Source organism: Hippopotamus amphibius, chromosome 4, assembly GCF_030028045.1.
Source record: "Hippopotamus amphibius kiboko isolate mHipAmp2 chromosome 4, mHipAmp2.hap2, whole genome shotgun sequence".
NCBI lineage: Eukaryota > Metazoa > Chordata > Mammalia > Artiodactyla > Hippopotamidae > Hippopotamus > Hippopotamus amphibius.
Window position 1 is genome coordinate 89,562,243 of NC_080189.1, and position 25,050 is coordinate 89,587,292.

Below are 25,050 nucleotides of genomic sequence, written 5' to 3' on the forward strand. Positions count from 1 at the left end.
ACGAGCTAAACTTAATATTGGCCCAGAGAACGTTACTTTAGTTGCTTGACAGTTTCTATTTTATACAGAAAGGTTTACATTAGATTGAAAATCAATGTCTGTAGTTACTTAAAAATCCGTCAAAAAAACTCAGAGTTCAGCCAACTTAGTTATCTATAATGAAGAGCAGGATTCTTTGCCATTTGTCAATTTTAATATTTGAACTATTTTCATGAAGAATTAATACAGTTAAAGTTTCAGTGAGCACCTGCTGTGTCTTAAATATAGGATTAAATCGTGGGGACAGAAAGATAAAATAGATTGTAATTTTGTAGATGAGATACATAATTACAAATGAGATAAATTCATTTAAGAGAGGGATGTGTAGTTCTTAATTGGGATGCAAAGTGGGGAAGCAGGCTTGGGGAGGTTAGAAAAGATTTCACAGAGGAAGTGACTCATGAGCTGAGTTTGACAGACATGAGAGAATGAAGAAAACATTCCAGACAGAATGAAGAGCATATGAGAACATACATGAAGGAAGGAAGGAGCGTGACTGACTCAGGAATCCTCAAGGAACTTGATGGCTAATAGGTTGGATGGAGGAAGGCAATTAGAGTAATTAGGAGTAAAACAGGAAAGGAAAATGGAAGTCAAATCTTGAAGCGGCTTAACTGCTTTACCCAAGAGTCTAGACATAATCTGGAAAACAATGGGAGAGACATTGAAGGATTTTAAGCAGAAAAGGTTACCAGATTACATTTCTGTTTTAACAACTTGACTAAGGCAGCACTAAGTATGGTGGGAAATATTAGAAGAGCAGATATAGAATTCTGTTTTAGAAATGTCCAGGTGGTACTTGGGAGAGACACTGGGAAGTCCTCAGTATGTAAACTGTACACACACACACACATATATGTACATGTTATGTATATTACATATTATATACGTTATACAGATGCAGCCATAGGAGTGAGTGGATTTACATTGAATGATGAGAGAAAAAGGCTGAGAGCAAAACATTGGGAAACAACATTTAATGGATCAGTAAAAAAAAAAAAAAGAGAGAGAGAGATGTAAGTGAAGGACAAAGAGGAGTGAGAGATCCCTGAGACAACAGTCTGAGAATATCACAAAGAGCTGGAATAGTTAAGCAAATGAAGACCAGCAGAGAGGTCTAGTAAAATGCCTTAAAATCTTTTATTCTCTTTGACAGTCTTTAACTTGTTGGACAGGGAAGGTTAAGTACCTTGAGAGATTGTGTTACCAGTTGTCACATTTGGATGTTTTTTGACATTTAATCCCCCCCCCCCCCAAAATATATATATGTGTGTGTGTGCGTGTGTGTATGAATTTTTTAGCTTTAAGTATCCACCACAATTACTATTTTACTTATGTAATTTCCTCACTTTTAAAAGAACTATATTAATTCCTAAATAGAGGCTAGCGTAAGGAAGGATTATATCAGTTGTTATTTAGTGTGCTGACAGGATGAACTTAGGGAAGGCTAAGACTTAACAAGTTGTTTCTGAAAAATGTGCCCTTTTTTTTAGAGATAGTACTTTGTGATAGTAATTGAAGAATTAAAAACAGTATTGAAACTTACTTTTGTTATCTTGAATTTAAAGTCAATTTGTGGACAGGCCTAAAAGCACATTCCATTCTTGTTAAACCTTCTAATGGGAGAAAGTTATTTATAGTGTAAAATAATTTTGTATTTATTCTCAGGAAGGTAGAGAAGTGTGTAACTGTGTATATTAATGTTAATATTTGATTAAAAAAACAAAAACGCTGTACCTATTGCTTAGAGAACACTGTAACAAATGTATTGTTTATCCTTTTATGTGTTCAATTATTTCATTATCTGTCAAAGCAGTGAGCAATAACTAAAGAAATCAAAGAAAGCCATGAAAATATATTTCTTGAAAATTTTTATGTTAAAGACCCTAGTTGATATTGCCAAAGTCCTTTGTGAGTTATTTTTTGTTAAACATTTTAGAAGTTATAACTGAAAACTGTAGTTTTCTGATCACCTTGACCCAGATTTAAAATTAAGTGTGGCCAGTCAGAATGTCCATCATCAAAAAATCTAGAAACAATAAATGCTGGAGAGAGAATGGAGAAAAGGGAACTCTCCTGCACTGTTGGTGGGAGTGTAAATTGGTACAGCCACTATGGAAAACAGTATGGAGGTTCCTTAAAACACTAAAAATGGAACTACCATATGACTCAGCAATCCCACTCCTGGACATATACCCAGAGAAAACCAAAATGCAAAAAGAAACATGTACCACAATGTTCATTGCAGCACTATTTACAATTGCCAGAACATGGAAGCAACCTAAATGCCCATCAACAGATGAATGGATGAAGAAGATGTGGCACATATATAAAATGGAATATTACTCAGCCATAAAAAGGAATGAAATTGCATTATTTGTAGTGAGGTGGAAGGACCTAGAGACTGTCATACAGAGCAAAGTAAGCCCTAAAGAGAAAAACAAATACTGTATGCTAACTCATATATATAGAATCTAAAAAAATGGTACCCATGAACCCAGTGACAGGGCAAAAATAAAGATGCAGATGTAGAGATTGGACTTGAGGACATGGGGCAGGGGGGTGGGGGGTGGGCGAAGGGGAAGCTGGGATGAAGTGAGAGAGTAGCATTGACATATATACACTACCAAATGTAAAACAGACAGCTTGTGGGGAGCTGCTGCATAACACAGGGAGATCAACTCGAGGATGGGTGATGACTTAGAGGGCTGGGATAGGGAGGGTGGGAGGGAGGCTCAAAATGGAGGGGATATGGGGATATATGTATAAATATAGCCGATTCACTTTTGTGTACAGCAAAAACTGGCACAGCAGTGTAAAGCAATTATATTCCAATAAAGAGCTTAAAAAAAAGTAAGTGTGGAATTTCCCCATATTTTAGTATTGGGTTGGCCAAGTGGTTCTTTTGGGCCAACCCAATACCTACTGGAGTTGTAAAGCTTCAACAAAACGAACTATTGCTATTTAAAGTCATTATAAAGGAAAAAAGGGATGGGGGCGAACTAAACAGGATTTCCAGAAAGTGAAACTGATGGTTATGTCCTTTGATAGAGTCTATGTATTATAATAGTTCCATGCATGGGAGTCTGGATCATTGACCAGAAGTACTTTCTAAACTTAAACAGACCTCATAAGCTTTTTGGCTAAACATTATCTGTGTACTTTGTATTTTTAAAAATTCAAAACTTTATAGTATTTGTGTCATTGCCCTTTAGGAATGTACTATATGAGTGTAAGTGTATATTCAGTAAAGAATACATTATTTAGGACTTCCTAGGTGGCGCAGTGATGAAGAGTCCGCCTGCCAATGCAGGGGACATGGGTTCGAGCCCTGCCCTGGGAGGATTCCACATGCCACGGAGCAACTGGGCCCATGTGCCACGACTATTGAGCCTGTGCTCTGGAGCCCATGAGCCACAACTACTGAGCCCATGTGCCTCAACTATTGAAGCCCATGCGCCTAGGGCTCGTGCTCCGCAACAAGAGAAGCCACTACAATGGGAAGCCTGTGCACCACAATGAAGAGTAGCCCCCGCTCTCAGCAACTAGAGAATGCCTGTGTGCAGCAATGAAAACCCAGCACAGCCAATAAATAAATAAAATAAGTAAATAAATTTATATATAAAAAAAGAATACATTATTTGGATTCTTGGAGATTAATTGTATTTGTGGTACTTGATTATTTTTAATTTCTAGTCAAACCAGTAGTTTTAAAAATATTTTTCTAAAACTAAGTTAGTTTTCCATTTTTGTTTGTTTACTCAAACTTCCTGAAGGTTTATAATTATATTTAGTCCTGAAAGCTGTGCTGTTTTGTGTGAATGTCGTTTACTCTAAGCCAACTTTAAATTGTCCAACTTAAAATATCTACTTAAGTAAAATCACATTTTATGAATACTGACACCTTGGTACTAATATCTTTTATTTCTGTGAATAAAGGCACTAATGTTAGAAGATTTATCAGTGAAATTTTTCTTTATCTTTTTAAAAAAACCTTTTAAATAAATACTCTGATAGGCTACCTTGAAGGGACTATTTTATCAAAATTGGCAATTATGCTATGACTTTACAGTGTAACTCAAAATAAATGTTTTAATAAAATATAAAATAGGAAATGAACCACATATTAAAAAGGTCAAGTAGAATGAGCATGTTGAAAAACAACATAATTGCATAAATCAAAATAATTTACTATTCCTCTTATAAGGACTTTAAGTTCTTTTTAAAACAATCTTGATGAAAATTAAGCTTCAGATTTGTTATAAACATGGGCAGTAAGGGTATTTTCAAAGTGCCAGAAAAACAATGTATAAAAAAAATAAAATGTGTTACTATTTTAAAATTTGTTGGCACTAATAAAGGTTAAATACCATAGTAAACGTCATGCCAAATTTAAATAGTGCTTGATTAATGAATTTTTGTTTAAATATATGTATTATTAGTATTGCCTTTCCAATTTGCAAAATATTGGGGATGATTTATAGCCTATCAGCCACTCTGTCATGACATTAAAATGGGAAATGAAGTACAGATAGAGTTGTTTATTATTTGTTGCAGTTATGTTCTTTCAAGACACCATGGACACTGAATTAGTAAATATTGACTATTGCTCTTAGGAAAAATACAGAGTTAAGTTCCTGCAAGTCCCTAGTCAGAACACTTTTGTCAGTGGATCAATACATTACCTTGTTTTATGACACCTTATTTAATATATGCTGTTGATCCATTAACATTGAACTCATGGCCAACAGCTCCTGCCTGAACAGAGCTTATCTAACACACTTTCTCAGTGAGGCACATCACAGCCTTCTTGCACTTAGGAACACTAGGCCGCTTGTCAACACTATCTAGGGAAACATTTTAAACTACAAAATTACCAACAAAAAAGCACAAAAAATGCAAGTTTTGACATTAAATAGACTATGAAAAGGAACTGAAACAAGAGAGCTGAAACAAGAGGGCAAGTGTAGTCTTGTTTGATCTCAGCTGGGAATGTGAACCTTGAGTGACTCAAATGTTCACATTTAGTGAATAGGTGAATTTGCAAATATGGAATCTATGAATATGAGGATTGACTCTATACAAGATTATCATGGCTATGTCTTCAACCCTGACCCTTTCTTTCTCTTTGGTTTTTGTATGTGTGGGTAGTTTGCAACTTCATGTGGACAGACTATTTGAAAGAGTTCAGAGGTTTAATTACATCTTGATTTCAGGGTACATTTTTGGTGTAAACATCTCAGTTAATTCTGAGCTCAAATGCTGTCATATTCTTTGTTTTAGATAAAAACAGTGCTTGATTAAATTTTTAATTTAGGAGGTCACTGTTACTTGGATTAGGACTAAGCAAGGATTTACTGCACAATTACTTGGTTAATTAAATGAACAATAAGCAAATCATCAAAACACTGTGTCATCTCTCAGCACTTGGATTCCAAGGAGTTTAGCCTAAGTTCCTCCAATTCTTAACATCCTAGTTTTAAGTTACAAAGTGTAATTTATTTTTTGATAGTTTTTTCATTGATTTTGATCTCTACCCCTACTCTGTGTACAGTGATGGCAGAAACTTAATCTTAGTGTTCAGTAATTCCAAGTTGAAACTAATTCAGTTCATGATTTCTGCATTCTCCCTCCTCCTACTGGGCATGGTGTCTAAGTTATGAGGTGATAAGGTGGCATTGTGGGCTGGTTAATGGTTGGCATGTGAAGATAGTGGCAGCCCTGAGTTGTGCATCACCTTCTCTGGGTCTCACCCCTACATGCTGGCATCTGCTAAGAAGTCTGCATCCCTTTTTGTCCTTAGCTTTGTGATTTACTGCTTTCTGCAGCAATGCCCCCAGCATCACACCTTAAGGGCCCTTCAGGGACACTGCTCTCCCAGCCAGCTTCAACACTCCTGTGCAAAAGTGGGGCCATCACAGTTTCCCAGACCATCTCAGTCTGTACATCCAAACTGATTGGTAGCAGTTGTCTTTGAGAATTATGCTTTTAGTAATAAACAGGCCTCACATGTTGCATACATCCCTAAATTTATCTTTTTGGAAAGTAATAAAATTTATTACAGTACTACAGTTGTGTTCCATTTGTAACAAATATATAATGTGTTAGTTTTTGTCCATTATGTTACTTAAAGTTTTTCTTCTTAATTGAAATCTTTAGGCTTTGATCCTGGGCTTTAAAAATATATTTATGTATGTTGAATTTCAATACTACATTTTTATTGAGTTATAATTGACATGTAACATATTAGTTTCAGGTGTAAGCCATAATAATTCGATATTTGTATATATTGAGAAATGATCCCCACAGTAAGTCTAGTTTAAATAATCGTCCCCATACATAGTTACAAAATTTTTTTTTTCCTTGTGATGAGAACTTTAAAGATCTACTCTTTTATCAATACTACTTTTAATATATTACAGGGGTTAAGGAATAAACCAAAGAAAACAGCACATGTGAAACCAGACCTCATAGATGTCGATCTTGTTAGAGGTAAGTCTTGAATAAACAAATGTTTAATGAAATTAGAAATTGATGTTGAAGAAACAGAATTCAAAATGGATTAGATACATATGTTTGTAGAAGTAAAAGCAATGTGTGTCTAAATGAAGTCAGAAATAATATAAAAAAAAAGAGAGGATGGAAGCATTTAAATACCATTGACTAGTCTTTTCTACCACTAAAAATCATTCCAAAAATTAAGTGTAAAAGAAAAGCAGCTCGTATTTGTTTAGCAAACTATAAGGCTTGTTATAGAAATTAAAGTGGTATTTTTTAAAATTCCTAACTGTAACTGACATTTGAACATTGTCTTGTATTTATAAAATATATGGGAGAAGTTTTGCTGTTATTTCAGTTAAAAATAGTTTTTTTCAAAGTACCTGAGTTAATATGATCGCATGAATGTTTTTAAAAGTGTCTCCTACCCAAAATTGGACATTTGCCACCCATAGTACAAAATAAAATTTCATGTTTTATTGTTCTTCAAATGTTGAAATTTTTTCCTTAAGGAAATTAAAGAATATATTATTGTTCTCTGTCATTTTGTTGCTTTTCTCAGGGTCTGCATTTGCTAAGGCAAAACCCGAAAGTCCATGGACTTCTCTGACTAGAAAGGGAATTGTTCGAGTTGTATTTTTTCCCTTTTTCTTCCGGTGGTGGTTACAAGTAACATCAAAAGTCATCTTTTTCTGGCTTCTAGTCCTTTATCTTCTTCAAGGTATAATTCAGTGATAGAAATGCATTTTGCTTTTAACTTTTAGCATGTTTTGTTCTTAGGATTACTAAGGCTTTTTTATTTTTAACATAGGCTAACTATTACTGAATATGAAAATAAACATATTGTGATATTTCATTTAATAAGACACAACTAGTTTGGTATTAAAAATGTTGGATAAAACAAAGCAGTTATATTTTCCAAAACAATTTTATGAAAATTCGAATCTGTGGATGGCTAAAGAAAAATACAAATTGATAGGATTTTTAAAAATTACAGTCTCTTCCAAATGCGCCCCCACATATACATACACACCAGTCTTTTTTATGCAGCCTTAGAGTTCATTTTTCTTTCTCAGCAGTGATTTTTTTTTCCCTCTAAACCACTGTGTTCTGAGACTGTCCTCATTTTGTATTGAAATTCTATAATACCATATCCTGTTCTAAGTGCTTTTCACAGATGCTCATTTAATACTCGCAACAACCCAGTGAAGAATGGGTACTACCATCATGCCTAGCTTATAGACATGGGACCTGAAGGACCTGAAAGCCCAAAGTCACACAGTCACCAAGGTTGGTAGAGCCCAGGTTCAAGTCTAAGCAGTTTGACTTAAGAGCCACTTGCTTAACACCTCCGTGGCGCTTCCTCCCAGCACAGCAACATTCCAGAGCACAGTCACAGCAGCAGTATACAGCACAAAATGCACAACACTCTAGAGCATTTGCAGCCTAAAAGAAGAAACCACTCACATTCCATCACTCTAACAAAGCAGCGATTTTAATTTGGTTGGTATACTTTCACTCTTTTTAATGTCTTATTTTTTTAAGAACACAGTTATAATCCTCAGTGATTATTTAAATGTTTTATCAACAAACGCTAAGTAAAAGATAATATCTTTTAAGTAAATGAAAATACAATAAAAATGAAAGACTTTTATTTAGGTAAAGTTGTTTCTTTTAAGCCAGGGTATGTCTCATATACATAAGAGGGAGTGAACTTGTTATCTTCTGATGCTTTCTAGTTTACCTAGAGGAGAGTACTTTATTCTAAAGTGGTCAGAAATTGCAGTTGCTTATTGCAGTGATAATTAATCAGTACCATTCATTGTAACCACTGTGCATTGTCTTTTTTTGATATTGTTGCTTTCTAGTATTTGAAGGCAAACAAATTTCCACTGTAACTAGAATTTCACATATTGTGGCTAAAATTCACCTACTAGCTTGCCTAAATTAAATAGGGTTAGGGTTAGGGAACACAGCTTAGATCAGGCATGAAAAAGAGAGATTTTTCAGTTCCAAACCAAAGTTTAACATTATTAGTGTTTATAAGTGTTGAACACTGAACACTCTCCTGGTAAAGCTTATTAGTTTAAAAAGTGACTTCGGGACTTCTCTGGTGGTCCAGTAGTTAAGATTCTGCAGTCCCAATGCAGGGGGCCTGGGTTCGATCCCTGGTCAGGGAACTAGATCCCGCATGCTACAACTAGAAATCCTGCACACCGCAACTAAAGATCCCACATGCCACAACGAAGATCCCGCATGCTGCAACTAAGACCAGGTGCAACCAAAAGAAATAAACAGATAATTTTAAAAAGTGACTTAACCTGTTCCAAGTTACATAGCCAGTGACAAAGCCATGATGTAACCCTGATGACCCTCAGCAGTCTGCTAGTGCCTTTAGCAACCCCTGTGCTTCCACCTCCTTGCACATTGAGTAGGGTATAGTGCTCTGAGTTATGTCCTCATTCTCTATCCCACCTTCATCTCCTGAAGTGTAGAAAGAATCGTGTGCAGTCAGACTGGGTTTTATGTAACTACTTATAGTTTTTCATTTCAGTCACATGCCTTTTAAGTATCTCAGCTATGTATTCTCAGCTCCATCCCTACTTCTTGCCTATATCATTTGTTACCTAGATCACTGCTAATAGCCCTCATGTTTTTTACCTTCTATTTACCTTTTAAATTACAAATCCAAACCAGCTACTTAAGTTTTAAATCTTCCTAATTCTCATTGCCTTCAAGATAAAAAGCCAAGTTTTCAGTCAGTCTCTTGTTGAATTTCTCCCCAATTTTAACCAGACTAAATTAGCTCTTTGCTGTTTCTTAAACATTCTATGGCTTTTTCGTAACCTATATAACTTGGGGGTAACTCTCTTTGCCTGGGTAGCCCTTTTTCCTTTCATTTGCTTGGTCAACTACTTATTCTGTCAGAGTTAGATTAATTCTGAGAGTTAGGCATCAGAATTCCTTCATACACCTCCATTTTAATTACTTATCTTTCCTAAGTATCATAGATATTCTATTAGTCTACTCAGGCTGCTATAACAAAATACTACAGACTGGGTGGCTTGAACAACAGAAACTTTATTTTCTCACAGTTCTGGAGGCAGAAAGTCCAAGGTCAAGGTGCTGTCAGAGTTGGTGTCTGTTGGAGGTTTCTTTTCCTGACTTGTAGATGGCCACCTTTTTGCTGTATCCTCACATGGCCTTTCTTCTGTGCATGAGCTGCGAGAGATTTCTGGTGTCTCTTTCTCCTGTAGGGACACTGGTCCTTTTGGATTAAGGCCCTACCCTTATGATTTTATTCAACTTTTATTACATCATATAGGCCCTATCTGTTAAGATAGTCACATTAGGGGTCAGGACTTCAGTGTTTGGAATGGGGGTGGAGGTGCACAATTCAGTCCATTACAGGTATTTTAATTATTTCTTTGTATGTCCCCCTTTTTCTCTAAACTGAGGAGGGTGTCTGTGATCTTAACAGGAATGCCTTTAGATTTATATGCCTCTAGTTTTCATTGCATTGTTAAGGTGTGTACTTTAGAGACCATGTTGGCTGTTACCCTGTTCCAAGAGTTTATTTCTGAATGGCATGGTTAGCCAGGGGCAAACAATAAAATACCCTGAAAGAGCTTGTCTGGAGTAACTTTTAGACCCATTTAAATTCAGAAAAATAATCTGGCAAGAAACAATGTTAGAGCAGTTTTTCAAGTTTTGAGGAAGTGACTGTCAGATCTATAATTAAATGTATTTTCTTTCCCTTTTTGTAGTTGCCGCAATAGTATTATTCTGTTCCGCTTCTAGCCCGCATAGCATACCTCTAACGGAAGTGATTGGGCCGATATGGCTGATGCTGCTCCTGGGAACTGTGCACTGCCAGATTGTTTCAACGAGAACACCCAAACCTCCACTAAGTACAGGGGGTAAAAGAAGAAGGTACTGTCTGTTTAAAAGTGATCTTTTTGCAGTTTTATGTAATTTGAATACAGGATTGTTCTTGACTTGAATAAAATGTTATCTTGTAAAGTTGCTTTTTCAAATAAAGCAGTGGGCTTCAGAATCAGCTACTGAATGATTCAGTTTCTGTTATTTACTTCAAAGCCATTTTGAGACCCTATACCTGTTTTTGTTTTCTTTCTTGAATCTCATTGCTAAGGCACTTAATATCAATGTAGGGAATATGTTAGCTGAAATTGCTAATAATTCCCCCAATTTGGAACTTATAAGATGCTTTGGCAAAAACAAATCAGAGAAAATTTTCAGCTAAATTCCATTTATTAAATGTCATTTAAGCTGTTTAATATTGCCCTTTTATTAAGTAAGCATAACAAGTCTTACTGGCCACTTAGCACAGTGGAGTTCTGTTTTAAGGGTCTTTGGGAGCAATTCCTCTTTTGAATGTTGTTGCTAAGTGATTGTGACATGCAGTTTTGGGATATTGAGATTTATTTTGACAAAATAATACCTCTTTAGATAAATAGCACTGCTGATCAGATAGGTTGTAATTCTTTCCAATTTAAATTTTCTTCTTTCTTCATCTGCAAATAAGTGGCATTCAAATAGAGAAGGAATGCTTTTGTAAGTATCTGTCCAATGCTATCCTTACAACCTAATGTCCACTGACCTGTCAGTATAAGCAAGGAACAATACCTTAGCATTTATAGAACTTGGTCTTGAATATATACTTAATATTTGGCATAACTTTTATCCAGCAATCTGAATTTTACTGTTTATTAAAGTTCCTGTGTTTATGTTTACCAAATTTTTAATTGTACTACTGAGAAAGTGGTTGTTAAAATTTTAAAGCTACCTTCCGCTCTTAATCTCTTCTAATGAAGGAAATTAAGAAAAGCAGCCCATTTGGAAGTACATAGGGAAGGAGATGGTTCTAGTACCACAGATAACACACAGGAGGGAGCAGTTCAGAGCCACGGTACAAGCACCTCTTACAGTGTTGGCGCTGTCTTCAGAGATCTCTGGCATGCTGCTTTCTTTTTATCAGGGTTTGTATTTATTCAAGACTTCATATGGCATAGAAATGCACTATCCCTTTTCTGGCACTTCAGTCTCAGGTAATGAGTATTAATGACTTTAAATATGACAGCCCTATTATGGATTTTATTTTGATAAATTGTAATGCTATATAGATAATGGAAAAAGAGACCATAAAAGTTTACTTTGATATATATGTAAGTACATCTATATGAAAATGAATACATGCCATCAAAATATATTTAGTTAAGATTTTTTTATTTTAGTTTCTTTTGTGATTTCTCAGGTATTATTTTATTTCTATTAAATTGGTTATTTTATTTTTATTGGCACTATAGGTGAAATTGGCTTTATTAATATGGCCTATGAGTTATATGACATTTTAAAAAATCTCTGCCTCAATTATCTAAAATAAAACATATAGGTATTGTTATTTGAAAGAGTAAAATATATACTATAATATCAAATTCTGTTTTTGTACTTTGAGTTTTTTGTTTAGTTTGTACCATGATAATAATTTACCAAAACTGATGAAAGTTGCTACGTTAATAAATCAAGAAAAGGGATACTGCAAGTAACTATTTTCAGTCACGTTTGTTAACTTCTCTACTAATATCATTGTTTATCAGTTTGTGATTTTGCTCTTATGATAAAGTTTATCATGCATTGTACAATTGAGCAGTTATATTCTGGTGTATTCTTATTGATTGTAATTTGGGGGGAAATTTCCCCAAATTTTTATATTGATAGTTTGCAGTAATGTGACATTAAGTTGATTCTCTGACTTTTTCATCCACTTAGTCTTCTTCCAAAGAAGAGACAGATTTGGTTGTTGTTGTTGTTGTTGTTTTGGCTGCACTGTGTGGCATCTGGGATTTTAGTTCCCTAATCAGGGATCGAACCCTCACCCCCTGCATTGGAAGCGCAGAGTCTTAACCACTGGACCACCAGGAAAGTCCCTAGTTTGTTTTATTTTTAACTTGGGTTGGGTTCTGTCTCTATCTCTGTCTCTGTTAGTCTTTTTAAAAATATAGATAAATAGCTCTACTTTCTGACAGTAAAGATATGACAGTTTTATCACTGCAGAGTCAGTTTCTTAAACATTTCTTAAGACTTTATGTTAAGCAATTATAAATAGCATAGTGGACATGTTTTGCTTTGGGGGATCATTTAGTTGTTTTGCTCGTCTGAAACTGGTGTTGTATTATTACGTAGTATTCAGAATCCTCCTAAGTTAGTAAGTTGGTGCCTTTAGAATTCTGCCATGTTTCTTTAGTCAGATGAGTTTGAGACTTTAACTTTCCTCTTTTGGGGCTGTAGTATGACCTTGACTACTAGTAATTGATATTATAATGGCTAAATCCCTTTGGGTTTATTCCTTTTAATCATGACAACTATAATGTAAATGTTTTTAAAGGTGCGCTGTTTTCAGCTGTCTCATTTGGGAACTAGTTTGCCAGCAATTGAATGAGACTGTTTTAAATATTGGGTACAAAAAGATCTTAAGAAAAATGTTAATTTTAGAAGTTCTAAACTGAGTTCTGGAATCTTGATGATGTCTCGGTCTTTTAGGCTTTGATAAATCAGAAAGGGCTTACACTGAAATATCAACTGAGACTTGAAATTGTTTCTGGTGATAACAAGTTTAAAAGCTGGATACTTCCATTAAGATATCTGAATTAGCATAAATGATGGGAAAGTAAATGCATAACCACACAAATATCTGAGTTTTGCATTTGGTGACTTGATGGTTTTATAGATGTTAGAATGAAAACTACTGTTTTTGGGGGGTGGGGGGGAGGGCATGGGTAGTCAATATTTTATTAGTTCTAGTCCAATAGAACTGTTACTGTTAACTTTCCCCCTAGCAACTCTCATGTCCTTTAATACTGAAAGGATGGTCTTCAGTTGTCTCACTTTATATACCTCTGAATATTTTTGAGAGCACCAACAAATACTTCCAGCGTTTTTTTCTTGGCAGTACAGAGTATCATGAGTGTTCTTGATTACCTGACCAGGTTTTTTAATACAGAAAAACACTGGTTTTCATGTTTTGCACAATAGATTTGATATTTTATAAGCTAGTAAGTTCTTTAAAGTTGTGTTAACTTTTTGGCTAAAGTTTTTATGTAAATAAGTCCAGTTTTATGATGTATTTATTGTGTAGATTGTATGTTTATTGGCATTTTTTCAGAAAAGAACCAAATTCTTTCTCTCTCTCACAAAGGAACTAAGGTAATTATACTACATGTAAAGTCATGTCCCCCTAAGAGTATTTTTGACATAGAGCTACACTTCTTGAATGTCAAGCATAATACTTTAAAGAAAATTTTACACAGGTCATGCCATCCATAGATTAAAGTGTTAATTAGTTATTAGGTAGTTATAAAACTGTAAGCCATGACTGTGGCAGTGAAATTGCACGTTGTATCTTTGCAAATGCTTTTTTGTTCAAAATTCCTTGCAGCAATATATAAATGCTGAACCGCTGTATTGTACACCTGAAACTAATATAATATTGTATATCAACTATATACTTCGATTAAAAAAATCCAAATGCAGGAAATATATCTTCCAGCATGGAATAAGTAAAATCACCATAGGCTTCTGTGTCTCCTTTTTCAAGATGCTACTAACCTTGCTGCCCAGATGCCTGTGACTCATAGTGTTTGGGTTGATCTAAGAAAATATTGTTAACTCTGGTTTTATTAAATGAATGCATTATATGCATTAAGTGTAGCTATCAAAAGGTAAGATCTTTTTGTAGATAGTACTAAGAAGCACCATTTCTTTCTATATTGTAGGATTTTAATTCCTAATGAGTTTCTTTCTACCCTGCTTTTTGTTTTTGGTCAGGGAATGATGATTTAGATATATGTGTTTATTTTAAAATCAAAGTGCTATTAATATTGAGTAACTATACTGTAAAAAAATGCAATTACAAAAAATAATAAAATCACTAAATTTTCCCCTGTGAAAGAGGGAATTCTATTAAATAATCCCCTCCCCTCAAAAAAAAGAAAGGAAAAGAAATCAAAATGCTATTTATTTAGCTCGCTTCAACTTATTTTTTTTTTACATATTTTAAAGTTGATTTAAATAGAAGTAACTTCCCTTTAAAAAATATACTCTAAGTAGAATTTCACAATTAAAAAAAAAAATAGATCTCTCACTTCCACTTTCTTTCCCTCATAGTTTTACTCCCTTTTGTAAGGGAATGGGAGGAATTACTTAAACATCTGAGTCTTGGTAACCTGTGTTCCTTTTCAGAAATTAATATTGTTCTGTGAAGTTCTTACTTTCAGCAATTAATGACAATATGAACGATATAACAATCAATGGTAAAACTAAACCATGCCTGGAGCAGTCACAATTTTTGACCCTCTTTAACCTGCATTTATTGGAACTTAGCTCTCCTACATTTTGTCTTGTCAGCATTTCCCCTATGCTCAAATCTAAAGTAATCAGTTTGTACTTTTAAAAATATGTAATTTTATTTTGAGACAATTTCAAACTTAAAGAAAAGTTAAGAGAACAGTGCAAAGAACTCCCATATGTCTTTCACCCAGAGACCTAGTTCAGCTCTGTTAATTGTTCCTTTTAATATCCTTCACAACAAAAAGATCTTGTCTGGGATCATGTGCCACACCCAGGGGTCATGTCTTTCTAGCCTCCTTCATTCTGGGACAGGCTTCAGTCTTTCCTGAAGTTTCGTGTTTTTCACAATTTTGAAGATACAGGGTGGTCACTTTGTAGAGTGTCCCTTAATTTGGGTTTGTGCCAGTGGTTTTCTGGATCTGGCTCTAAGTGACTTGCAAGAGCTGAGTATGTGCATCTCTTCCCATGCTGTCTTCAGCATTATGAGTTGGTATTTGAAATTGGCCACGGTAGGATTATTCACACCATGGAAATCAGGGAACACTACACACAAGGGCTTTTTTACCCCTGGATAGCTGGTTGTTCAACATTTAGCAGCACACCACTGAGTTAGTAGTGTGATATTTCTTCATAATTAAACCCAGTTATGCATTTTTGGCAGGAATATCATTTCATCCTATCAGGTGGCAAACTACATAGATTTGTTCCCTTACTAGTGATGTTTATATGAATCACTTGATTAAGATAATGTCTGCTAGATTTCTCCATAGTAAATTTATTTCTTCCTTTATAATCAACAAATGTCCTGTGTGCAGATACATTAACTATGAAAATAACCCATTTCTCATCCCACCTTCACCTTCTAGTTTTAGCATCCATTGATGATTGTTGCTTGAATTATTATTATGGTGGTTGCCAAATGGTAATTTTTCTAACTCCATCATTCCTCCTACATTTATTATTTGGCTTTCCCCTTTACAGAAAAGCTTTCCCTTAATTATTTACTTACAGATTTCTATTTTTTTTTCCAGTTTGTTGCTGTCATTTATTTTGGATTGGCTTTATTTATTTGGATTTATTTAGATTGGCTTCAGTTTGGCCAGAGGAGCCCCTTTGAGCAGTTTCTTTGTTTCTTTGGCATGTCCTTATCATTCTCTGAACCCTTCCTTACTTTCTGGCACCACAAAATATTTCCAGGTTCAACTTGTACTTCCTCTGCCTGAGGCCTGGAATGAGCTACTTCTTCAAGGAGAGTGATATATAGAAACCAAGATCTGAATGCTGGTTACACTCATTGTTATTGTGGTGTTGCTACACTGGGGCCTTCTCAATGGACAGAGCTAGAAAGAGAGTGTGTGTGTGTGTGTGTGTGTCCTTTTACATTTATATTTATTTATTTAGATATAAGCTATGAATTTGCAGTGATAGTTCCAATTCAAATACAATACCACGGAGTTCATTTTTTCTTTTCTCCTCTCAGTATCTTCATTTGCTAGCACTGAAAAACTTGGTTCCTATTGTCCTCAATATACTTACTTATTCAATTAATTCTCTGTATGTAGGCCATCTCCCAAACCCTCTGGGCTGTACCTGGCCCCTGCCCTAAAATTACCTTCAAATGAGTTGCCATTATTGGCTGTTGCTGAACTGCTCCTACTGTTCCATTCCATCTATGCTCTTGCAAGTGCTGTTATTACCAGACACTGACAAGCTGTCTGGATTTGTGTTTCGAGTTGCTTTGTAAACTCTGAGGTTGGTACTTACATTTAGTGTTTTCTTTGTAATTTCATCTTGGTCTGCAGCTTATCTGCATTTGGTGCAAGAGCAGCATCAGATGGCTTGTGTAGCTTAGTAACATATCTTCTGATAGTGTTACTTGTGCTTCAAAGAGATATTAGGAGAGAGAAACAACCCAGAGAAGATTGGAAGGAGGCAGAGATAAGGAAGAGAGGAAGTATGAGATAGCTGAAAGATATATGGGATGAGTGCTACTAGTACTCTTTCCCCTGGCTTAACATAACATACATAGTCTTTACACTGTCCTGGTTAAAAGAGAGTACATTCTCCTTAGAAAAATTCTTAAAGCAGCCATTATTACTGATTCAACGCCTTTTTCACTAGGCCCATATCTTTTGGATTCTGGTTCACTCTGCAAGTTTACAGCTGATTTTTCTGCTTTGACCACTGGCTTCTAGGCTTATGTTTTCAACTGCCTATTGATCTTTCTCAGGATATTCCCAGGCACTTCAGACCCAACATCTCATCTTTCTTCCCAAATATATTTCTCTTCTTGCATATTCTGCCTGGTTAATGGTTCTATTCTACCAACTTTTCAGTCTTCCTTCACCTTATTCACCTCCTTCCCCCTCCCTTTCCAGCCCAGTACAATTTCCATGAAGCTTCATAAATACCTTTCCAGCACACTCTTTCACTGTGTTTGAGTTTCTCACATTTTTATGATATCAAGTCATTTCACTTCCCTTGGTCTTTTTCCACATCTACATGTTACACAATATTCAAGGGAGAGGTAAAGGAAACAGTTAGTAACTAGCATTTCTATCTCTTTCTTCCCCAGGCAGAGAAGTTCACAAGTTTTCTCTGAACTTTTTCTCTTTTGCCCTTTCTCCTCTCTACTGTAATTCATTTTCCTCCTTCCCTCTGCCACTTTTTTTTCATAAATTTATTTATTGGCTGTGGTGGGTCTTGCTGCGCATGGCCTTTCTCTAGTTGTGGTGAGTGGTGGCTTCTCTTGTTGCGGAGCACAGGCTCTAGGTGCTCAGGCTTCAGTAGTTGTGGCACACAGGCTCAGTAGTTGTGTCTCAGGGGCTCTAGAGTGCAGGCTCAGTAGTTGTGGTGCATGAGCTTAGTTGCTCCGCAGCATGTGGAATCTTCCCCGACCAGGGATTGAACCCGTGTCCCCTGCATTGGCAGGTGGCTTTTTAACCACTGTGCCACCAGGGAAGTCCCTCTGCCGCTTTTTTTTTTTTTTTTTTCCCTGTGCCTGGGCTTTCTTTTTAGTTGCAGTGAGTAGTGGCTACTCTTTGTGGTGGTGCATGGGCTCCTCATTGCCATGGCTTCTCTTGTTGTGGTGCATGGGCTCTAGGCACGTGGACTTCAGTAGTTGCAGCACATGGGCTCGATAGTTGTGGCTCACGGGCTTAGTTGCTCCTCGGCATGTGGGATCTTCCTGGAGCAGGGATCGAACCCGTGTCCCCTGCAGTGGCAGGCGGATTCTCAACCACTGCGCCACCTAGGAAGCCCCCTCTGCCACTCTTCAATGATCTTTGTTCTATGGCTCATTCCCTTAGTCTCTTCATGCCTCTTAGGGTCATATAGAAAGAAAAGGGTCAGAAGATTGGACTTTTGAGTCTTGCAGCTCTGTTGAGATGTGTTCTTTGTGATCAGAAAGCATCAGAGCTCTGTAGAGCATATGGGAGGTATGGTCTATCTGTCCCCTTTAGTAGTCTTGCAGAAGAAGGTTGGAAAGGAAAGGGACCTGTCTGTATAAAACAGAAACTTTCTGGGCTTTGGTGAGTGTGTTAAGAAATCTAACAGGTAGTTTCCCAAAGAATGAGTAGTTGGAGGTAGTGTGGAGAATATACTTAACCTCATACTCAGGAAGTCTGTGTTCTAATGACAGCGTTGCCTCTAACTGGCTATGTGACCTTAAATAAGTCACCTAGACCTCTTTATAGTTCTGATTCATTGTTTCCAAAATGAATATTTAGCATAGATGAATTGTAAGGTCCTGCATGGTTCTGATAGATTCCAATAGAACTGAGTAACTGTAGTGTTAAAGATGACATTTTTTTCGCATTTAAAAGTCCTCTTGTTTTTTGCCTACATGAAGGCAACATACTAGTTTTATTTTTCCTGTTTTGCACACTGATACTCAAGAAAATTCAAGGAAATTTAATTAAATATAATTAAATACAATTGCTTTTAAATAATGTTTTACAATATACTTAATCAGCATTGAGCACATTTTAATTTTGTGTGGGACTTATATTTCTATTAACCATTTCTTTTGGATAGCCATTCTTTCACCCACTGTAGTCTCTGAAGAGGACTCCTCAAGCATTTGCCTATTAATCAAATGCTTTATTATTTTCCATGTTTTTTTGTATTGAGAAAAACTTAATACCTGTAAATGAAGAACCTCAATTGTAGTCTTTTAGGTACTAATTAGCTACACGATTACTAACGTTTTTTCTAGAGTATTTCAGTGGGTGAAAGAGGTTACTTCTTTTTTCTTTGTGTTCGTTTTTACTTCTTCCATTATATAGAATCTTGTGCAGTTTTCCGTTTTTTTTTAATGTGCTTTTATATTACAAGAGATCCTGTGTCTCCATTGTATATTAAAATGAATTTATTAGAGATATTTATGTATCCATGCTAACGGTAAAGTATTTGGGTAAAGGAGAGTATTAAAACTAAGTTAAACCACTAATTGCAACTTAACTTTATAATTAGTGAGGTAGTTTTTTAAAAAATAAGACTTTAAAAATGTATTATTAACTATAATAAAATGGACAGAAAATTTTTTTAAATTTATTTAATTTTATTTTTGGCTGTGTTGCGTCTTCATTGCTGTGCACGGGCTTTCTCTAGTTGAGGCAAGCTGGGGCTATCTTCATTGCGGTGCTCAGGCTTCTCATTGCGGTGGCTTCTCTGGTTGTGGAGCACAGGCTCTAGGCATGTGGGCTTCAGTAGTTGTGGCACGCAGGCTCAGTAGTTGTGGCTCTTGGGCTCTAGAGCACAGGCTCAGTAATTGTGGTGCACAGGCTTGGTTGCTCCCCGGCATGTGGGATCTTCCCAGACCAGGGCTTGAACCTGTGTCCCCTGCATTGGCAGGCAGATTCTTAACCACTGCACCACCAGTGAAGTCCTTGGACAAAATTTTGATCCTAGATCTTGCTCAGAGGCGAGGTGATTTTGACCAGGAATTGTTTGGTAAGTTAGGGAGTGTCTCTTAGAATTGCTATTTGTAAGACCTTAAAACTTACAAAATAAGCTGAAGTAGAACATTGATTTACATGTTTATTTTTTATTATAGATATTATATTTCTGAATTATTTATTATAATAAGGTAGCAATTAAAATGCTAAGAAATAACTATCAGATTTAATTATTAACAGATCAAAATTTCTACTGGTAACCTATCCAAAATAAGCTAAGTCCACATAGCATGCTTCACATATTTTTCTTTTTAGATCAAAGAAAGCAAAGAATTCAATTGATAAATCAACTGAGACTGACAATGGCTATGTATCCCTTGATGGGAAAAAGACTGTTAAAAGCAGTGAAGATGGAGTACAAAGCCATGAACCTCAGTGTGAAACTCTTCGACCAGAAGAGGCAACCTGGAACACAGGAACACTGAGGAATGTTCCCAGCAAAGTAAGTGTGATTTAAAAAAATACTTTATGTGATTTTACATTAGTTACTGGGAAGTTACTTAGACACAGTAGTTGCCCTTGAGTATATGTATTTTCTCCAGAATTTATTCTGTGAGCCTTTATAAATCACACTGATGAAACTGAAAATCAGATAAAGTACTGTGAATAAACCTGATTTCCAGTGTAACTTGGCACCTTCTGAATTGATTGATGGCTCCAATTTTTTCTGAAATGTTAAAGTACTTTATAATTTATAGTCAATATTTGTTAAACCTTACTTTTTATTTCCCCATTTCCGTGTGTGTAAGAATTTGTTTCAAGTGGATCATCTGAATTATTCTAGAGACTGAACTAGGACCCCAGTTTTCCATTAATGTTCTCTGTAAGAAAATATTAACTTGTTTTTCCTACCTTTGTTACCTTTGGTGTCAGCACATTTGTTTTTCATTTGAAAAAAATTCTTATTGAGGAAATATTTGTTAAGGATAATAATTGTTTACTTTTCCAAAAGAAACCCTGGGTTTATTGTAATAAAGCCTGATGTAATATCTTCTTTATCTTTGTTTCCCTGACTTTTTTTTGTTACATAATTTATTCTTTAAAAGCTGTTACAGTAAAAAAAGAAATATCAAATTAAAAGATGTTACAGAATGTAAGCATGAACATGTATGTAGAGGAAAGTAAAGGAAGAAAAGAGGATTCTCTGTCTTGAGTGAAGTATGTGTTATTGCTTGACAGTACATGTATTTTCAGTACCAGTAGCTATGTAACAGATAGCATGGGGTGGCAATGAACTACAATCCCTTACTCTGATTTTAGATTTTTGAGACATTTAACTCTCTGGTAATGTGAGCCTCACATCACTAGCATCACTCAACAAATTAAGATTTTAGTCATGCAGTTTTCAAGCACATTTCCAGGTATGTATTGCCTACCAGTGTTATATGAGAGGAACATGAAAGTATCAATAAAATATCTGCTCTGGAGTCTCTCAGTTTCAGAACTTCTGAAGTCTGGGTGTCTCTTACAAATCAACATATACATGGTGTTGTCTCTCTGATACGTGTTTCATTTGACTACCAATCACCTCATCCTGCCTCATAACCCATTATTAAATCAGTGCTGGTTTTATGATTGATGGCATTTTTGGTTTCTGAAAATAGTATAATTCATTTTAGGTCTCTCAAGCTTCTTTTAAAGGGTCTCTGTTATGCTTTTATACAATTTTAGGTTCTCAATTTTGTAGGCCATTTCAAATCGTTTTGTGAACAGAAACGTTATAGGACAATATTTGACATGACTAATGAGTTATTCTTAAAATAACAGTACTGTAGTCCCTGTATTCACTGCTTTAAGACATTTTTTAGAAAATCAGATAGTACTAATCAATTACTCTCAGGTTTTTAGAGGTATTTAAAGGTATGTGTGTATATGTATGTATAATTTAAAATTTTGGAGTTTTAAAGTGACAAAGTTAGTCAGAAATCATCAATAATCCTCTTTGTATATTCCTAACTTAGGATACCCAAAGGACAATAACAAATGTCTCGGACGAAGTCTCCAGTGAAGAAGGTCCAGAAACAGGATACCCATTGCACCGTCATGCAGACAGGACTTCTGAGAGCATTCTTCGGAATAGAAAGTCACACCATTATAAGAAACATTACCCTAATGAGGTATATACTTTGGCCTTACGTTTGTACATATATATCTATTTTATGTTTTTAATTTACAACTTTTTTCAAAAATTGAATATAATTATTGAAATAACAAATATTTCCCATTAGTCTCAATATCTTTACTCTTATATGATCTGGATTTATAGAGGAGCAGTTTTAGATTTATGTATTTCACACATGATAAATAGCCACATACTTGTACTCATTGTACTCATTTTGTACGTTATCTCTGAAGACTCACACATTCAGTTTGTTGTTTCCTTCTAAAGAACATCCTGGAGAGACAATCTGAACTCCTTTGTTAGTCTTTTCTACGATTTGAAAGGCTTTATGACTTCTAGATTATAGCAAAGTTATTTAAGTGACTTCCTTCATGTTACTGTCACCAGTTAAGTTGCCCAGACTATGAAATTCAGTTCCTTTTTCTTCTTTGATTCTATTTTTCTTTATTAATATCTGTTTCTCTAAACCCTTTTCCAACTTTATCACATCTCTTGAAGTTATCACATTTCTTGAAATTATTTAACTCGAAAAAGTTTTTCATTCAATTGTATTTTCACATTTTATTCTAAGGACAGAACATTGTCTTGCTTCAATGCACATGAATTACTCCTTATGTCACTTTTTGACAAACGTTACCTCTACTCTTTTTGTACTATATTAGAATATATATTTTTTTCCTTGATAATTTAGGGTCAGACTTCTGAAAAATCTAATATTATGCCGTGCTGGAATATGAATACCTTAAGAGTTTTAACATTAGAAGAGTTACTTGTTCTTTGTACACTCTTCTTTGTGATTATATCTCTAGTTAATCTTTCTGGTGACTTTCAGCCTCTGAGAGCCTGTTTCTTCTCTCAGTGGCTGCCATTAGAAAGACACTAATGCCAGTGTGTCTGCTCATTGCCTCTTCACCCACATTATCTGACATACTGTCTACCGTTCCTAAGCCAGATAACCATGCTTGTGAAATTCAGTTTTATTCAGTGCACAGGTAGAAGTCTGTTGGTCCTGGAAAGAGTTCAGGACCTCCTATAGAAGGAGATCTCTATAAATTATTAGGCTTTAGAGGTACTTTTCTGTCCCCTAGTCTTTACTTTTTTTTGGATTGCAGCTGTATTTTGAAATATTGAGATTCTTGAAGGGCAGAACATTATTCTACTAATCTTAACTTTTAAATAAATATGTTTCTTAAAATATTCCATATTCCAAGCTGAGTAAGGCTGATAATTAGCTAGTAGGCATTGGTTGTTTTAAATCGTTTTAAAAGTGATATAAAAGATTACATGAAAATAAAATCTGGTCTTCAATTCTTCATCTGTGAAGTAAGGAACTTTAGACTAGAAGATATTTAAAAAACTGTATTTCAGTTCCCAATTTTTTTTTACTCTCAAGTCAAACCAACTTTGAAGTTGTTCTTATTTATTTTTTATTAAAAAAGCAAAACAAAACCTCCTTTGAATAAGTAAAATTCAGACAGAGGATTTGTAATGTTGTTTTGCATATATATGTATTTATTAGTATGCTATTCAAATTACTGCTGATACTGTTTTCTTTTAGGGTGAGGCACAAAGAAATCATTTGGGGAAGCAGTTTGTGCAGGAGTGAGACTGATGGGTCTCACTATAAGAGTACTGGTCAGGGACCCAGTCATTTGTTGTAAGCTTCCCAGATGTCAGCATCTATAGATATACTTTTTAGGGGCATTTAGTTTTCAGGAAGTCATCCAATCTTCTGGTGGGATAGGGTGGTATATATTATAACATGCTCTCATGGTATTTGACACCAGGGGTATTGGGGATGAAGTGGTGATCTTACCATTCAGTGTGTTAGGCTTTCACTTAACCCTCCTCCCTCTTACCCCTCAACCCCCTACTCCTATCCCCACCCTGGTTTCTTCTCTGTTTCTACTGCATTACTGTATCTGATTGGCTTCTTCCAGTCTCCTGTTGGGAAGAGGCTGGTAGAATTACTTGGTTATCTGGGATATAGGAGGTGTCCTGGGGAATTGGTAGCTCATTTTAAGCATTTGTCCTGTTTCCTAGCTCTATCTTGCTTTGTTTAAGTCTACAGGTATCTTTCAATTTTTTCCCCCCTTGTGGATTAGCTTTTCATCTGATGAAGGTAGCATTTGATGGGAAGCATAGTGAAGAAACCATGGGCTTGGGGTCAGACTACTTAAATGACTTTGGAAAAATTATTTAACTTATCTGAGTCTCAGTTTCTGCATCTGTACAGTGGGGAGAGAAGGAGACTGGCCTCATCACATTGTTCGTTTTAAATAAGATTATGCATAATTGCCAGGCACAAAGTATTTATGTTATAAATGCTTATTCCCTTCAAGTATTTCAGTTCAAATAAATAATCTTTCTTAATATGATTATATGTTCAGTTTTAGTTATCTGCCTAAAGATTTGAAATAAACAGAGCAAATTGTATTCATTAAATGAACTATTGAGCTATTTTCTTCAATTCTAAAAGTTCCTATTTCTTGGCTTAATTCAGCAATTTCCAGTGAAATTTAAAGTGGCCATTAACCACCTAAATACTGCAGGTAACATACTGTTTGAAATGTAAGCAATTATAGGCAATAATTTTTAGATTTTACATTTGTAAAATGGCCTACTTACTAATCAGTATTTGACAAAATACATTTATAAAGAATTATAAATATTTCTTTATCCCTGAAATCACCCATTAGTCTCACTTAAACAGTCATCAGGCCTTTAATCCTATTACTTATTTCTGTATCTGATTAGCAAGTCTGCATCAGAAATTAGTTACAGATAATAAGCTAATTTTATCAAAAATTTTGAATTAGCAATTACTGATTACTTAATACAATCTGTTTTGCTATCTAATGAAAACTGTTGGGTTGAAAACTGCTTATGCTCCAGATATTCTGGTTGACATTAGTGAATCTGAAGTATGTTTGGAGTGCTTTTTATAAAACAAAGCCAACTAATTTTTACCCTTTTCTCTTTCTGTATTTTTTTTGTCTTTATTCATTTTCCTGCTCAACTCTTTTGGAAAATTTTTACCTCTCCTTCAAACAAACAACCCTACTC

The 25,050-nt window shown here is 35.2% G+C and overlaps 1 protein-coding gene across 7 annotated transcripts in view; it reads left to right on the forward strand.

Moving 5' to 3' along the window:
* PHTF2 (putative homeodomain transcription factor 2) overlaps window positions 1-25,050 on the forward strand; it is a 113,780-nt gene that overhangs the window by 64,737 nt on the left and 23,993 nt on the right. For 4 of the 7 annotated variants that reach the window (XM_057732960.1, XM_057732963.1, XM_057732966.1 and 1 more), the window contains 6 exons: window positions 6,462-6,531; window positions 7,100-7,258; window positions 10,305-10,470; window positions 11,373-11,537; window positions 20,118-20,304; window positions 21,824-21,979. In XM_057732960.1, coding sequence (XP_057588943.1) covers window positions 6,462-6,531; window positions 7,100-7,258; window positions 10,305-10,470; window positions 11,373-11,537; window positions 20,118-20,304; window positions 21,824-21,979 — 903 coding nt within the window. Of the gene's footprint in view, window positions 1-6,461; window positions 6,532-7,099; window positions 7,259-7,701; window positions 7,828-10,304; window positions 10,471-11,372; window positions 11,538-20,117; window positions 20,305-21,823; window positions 21,980-25,050 lie in introns of those variants that run through there. The other 3 variants (XM_057732962.1, XM_057732961.1, XM_057732964.1) reach the window with 3 other exon arrangements.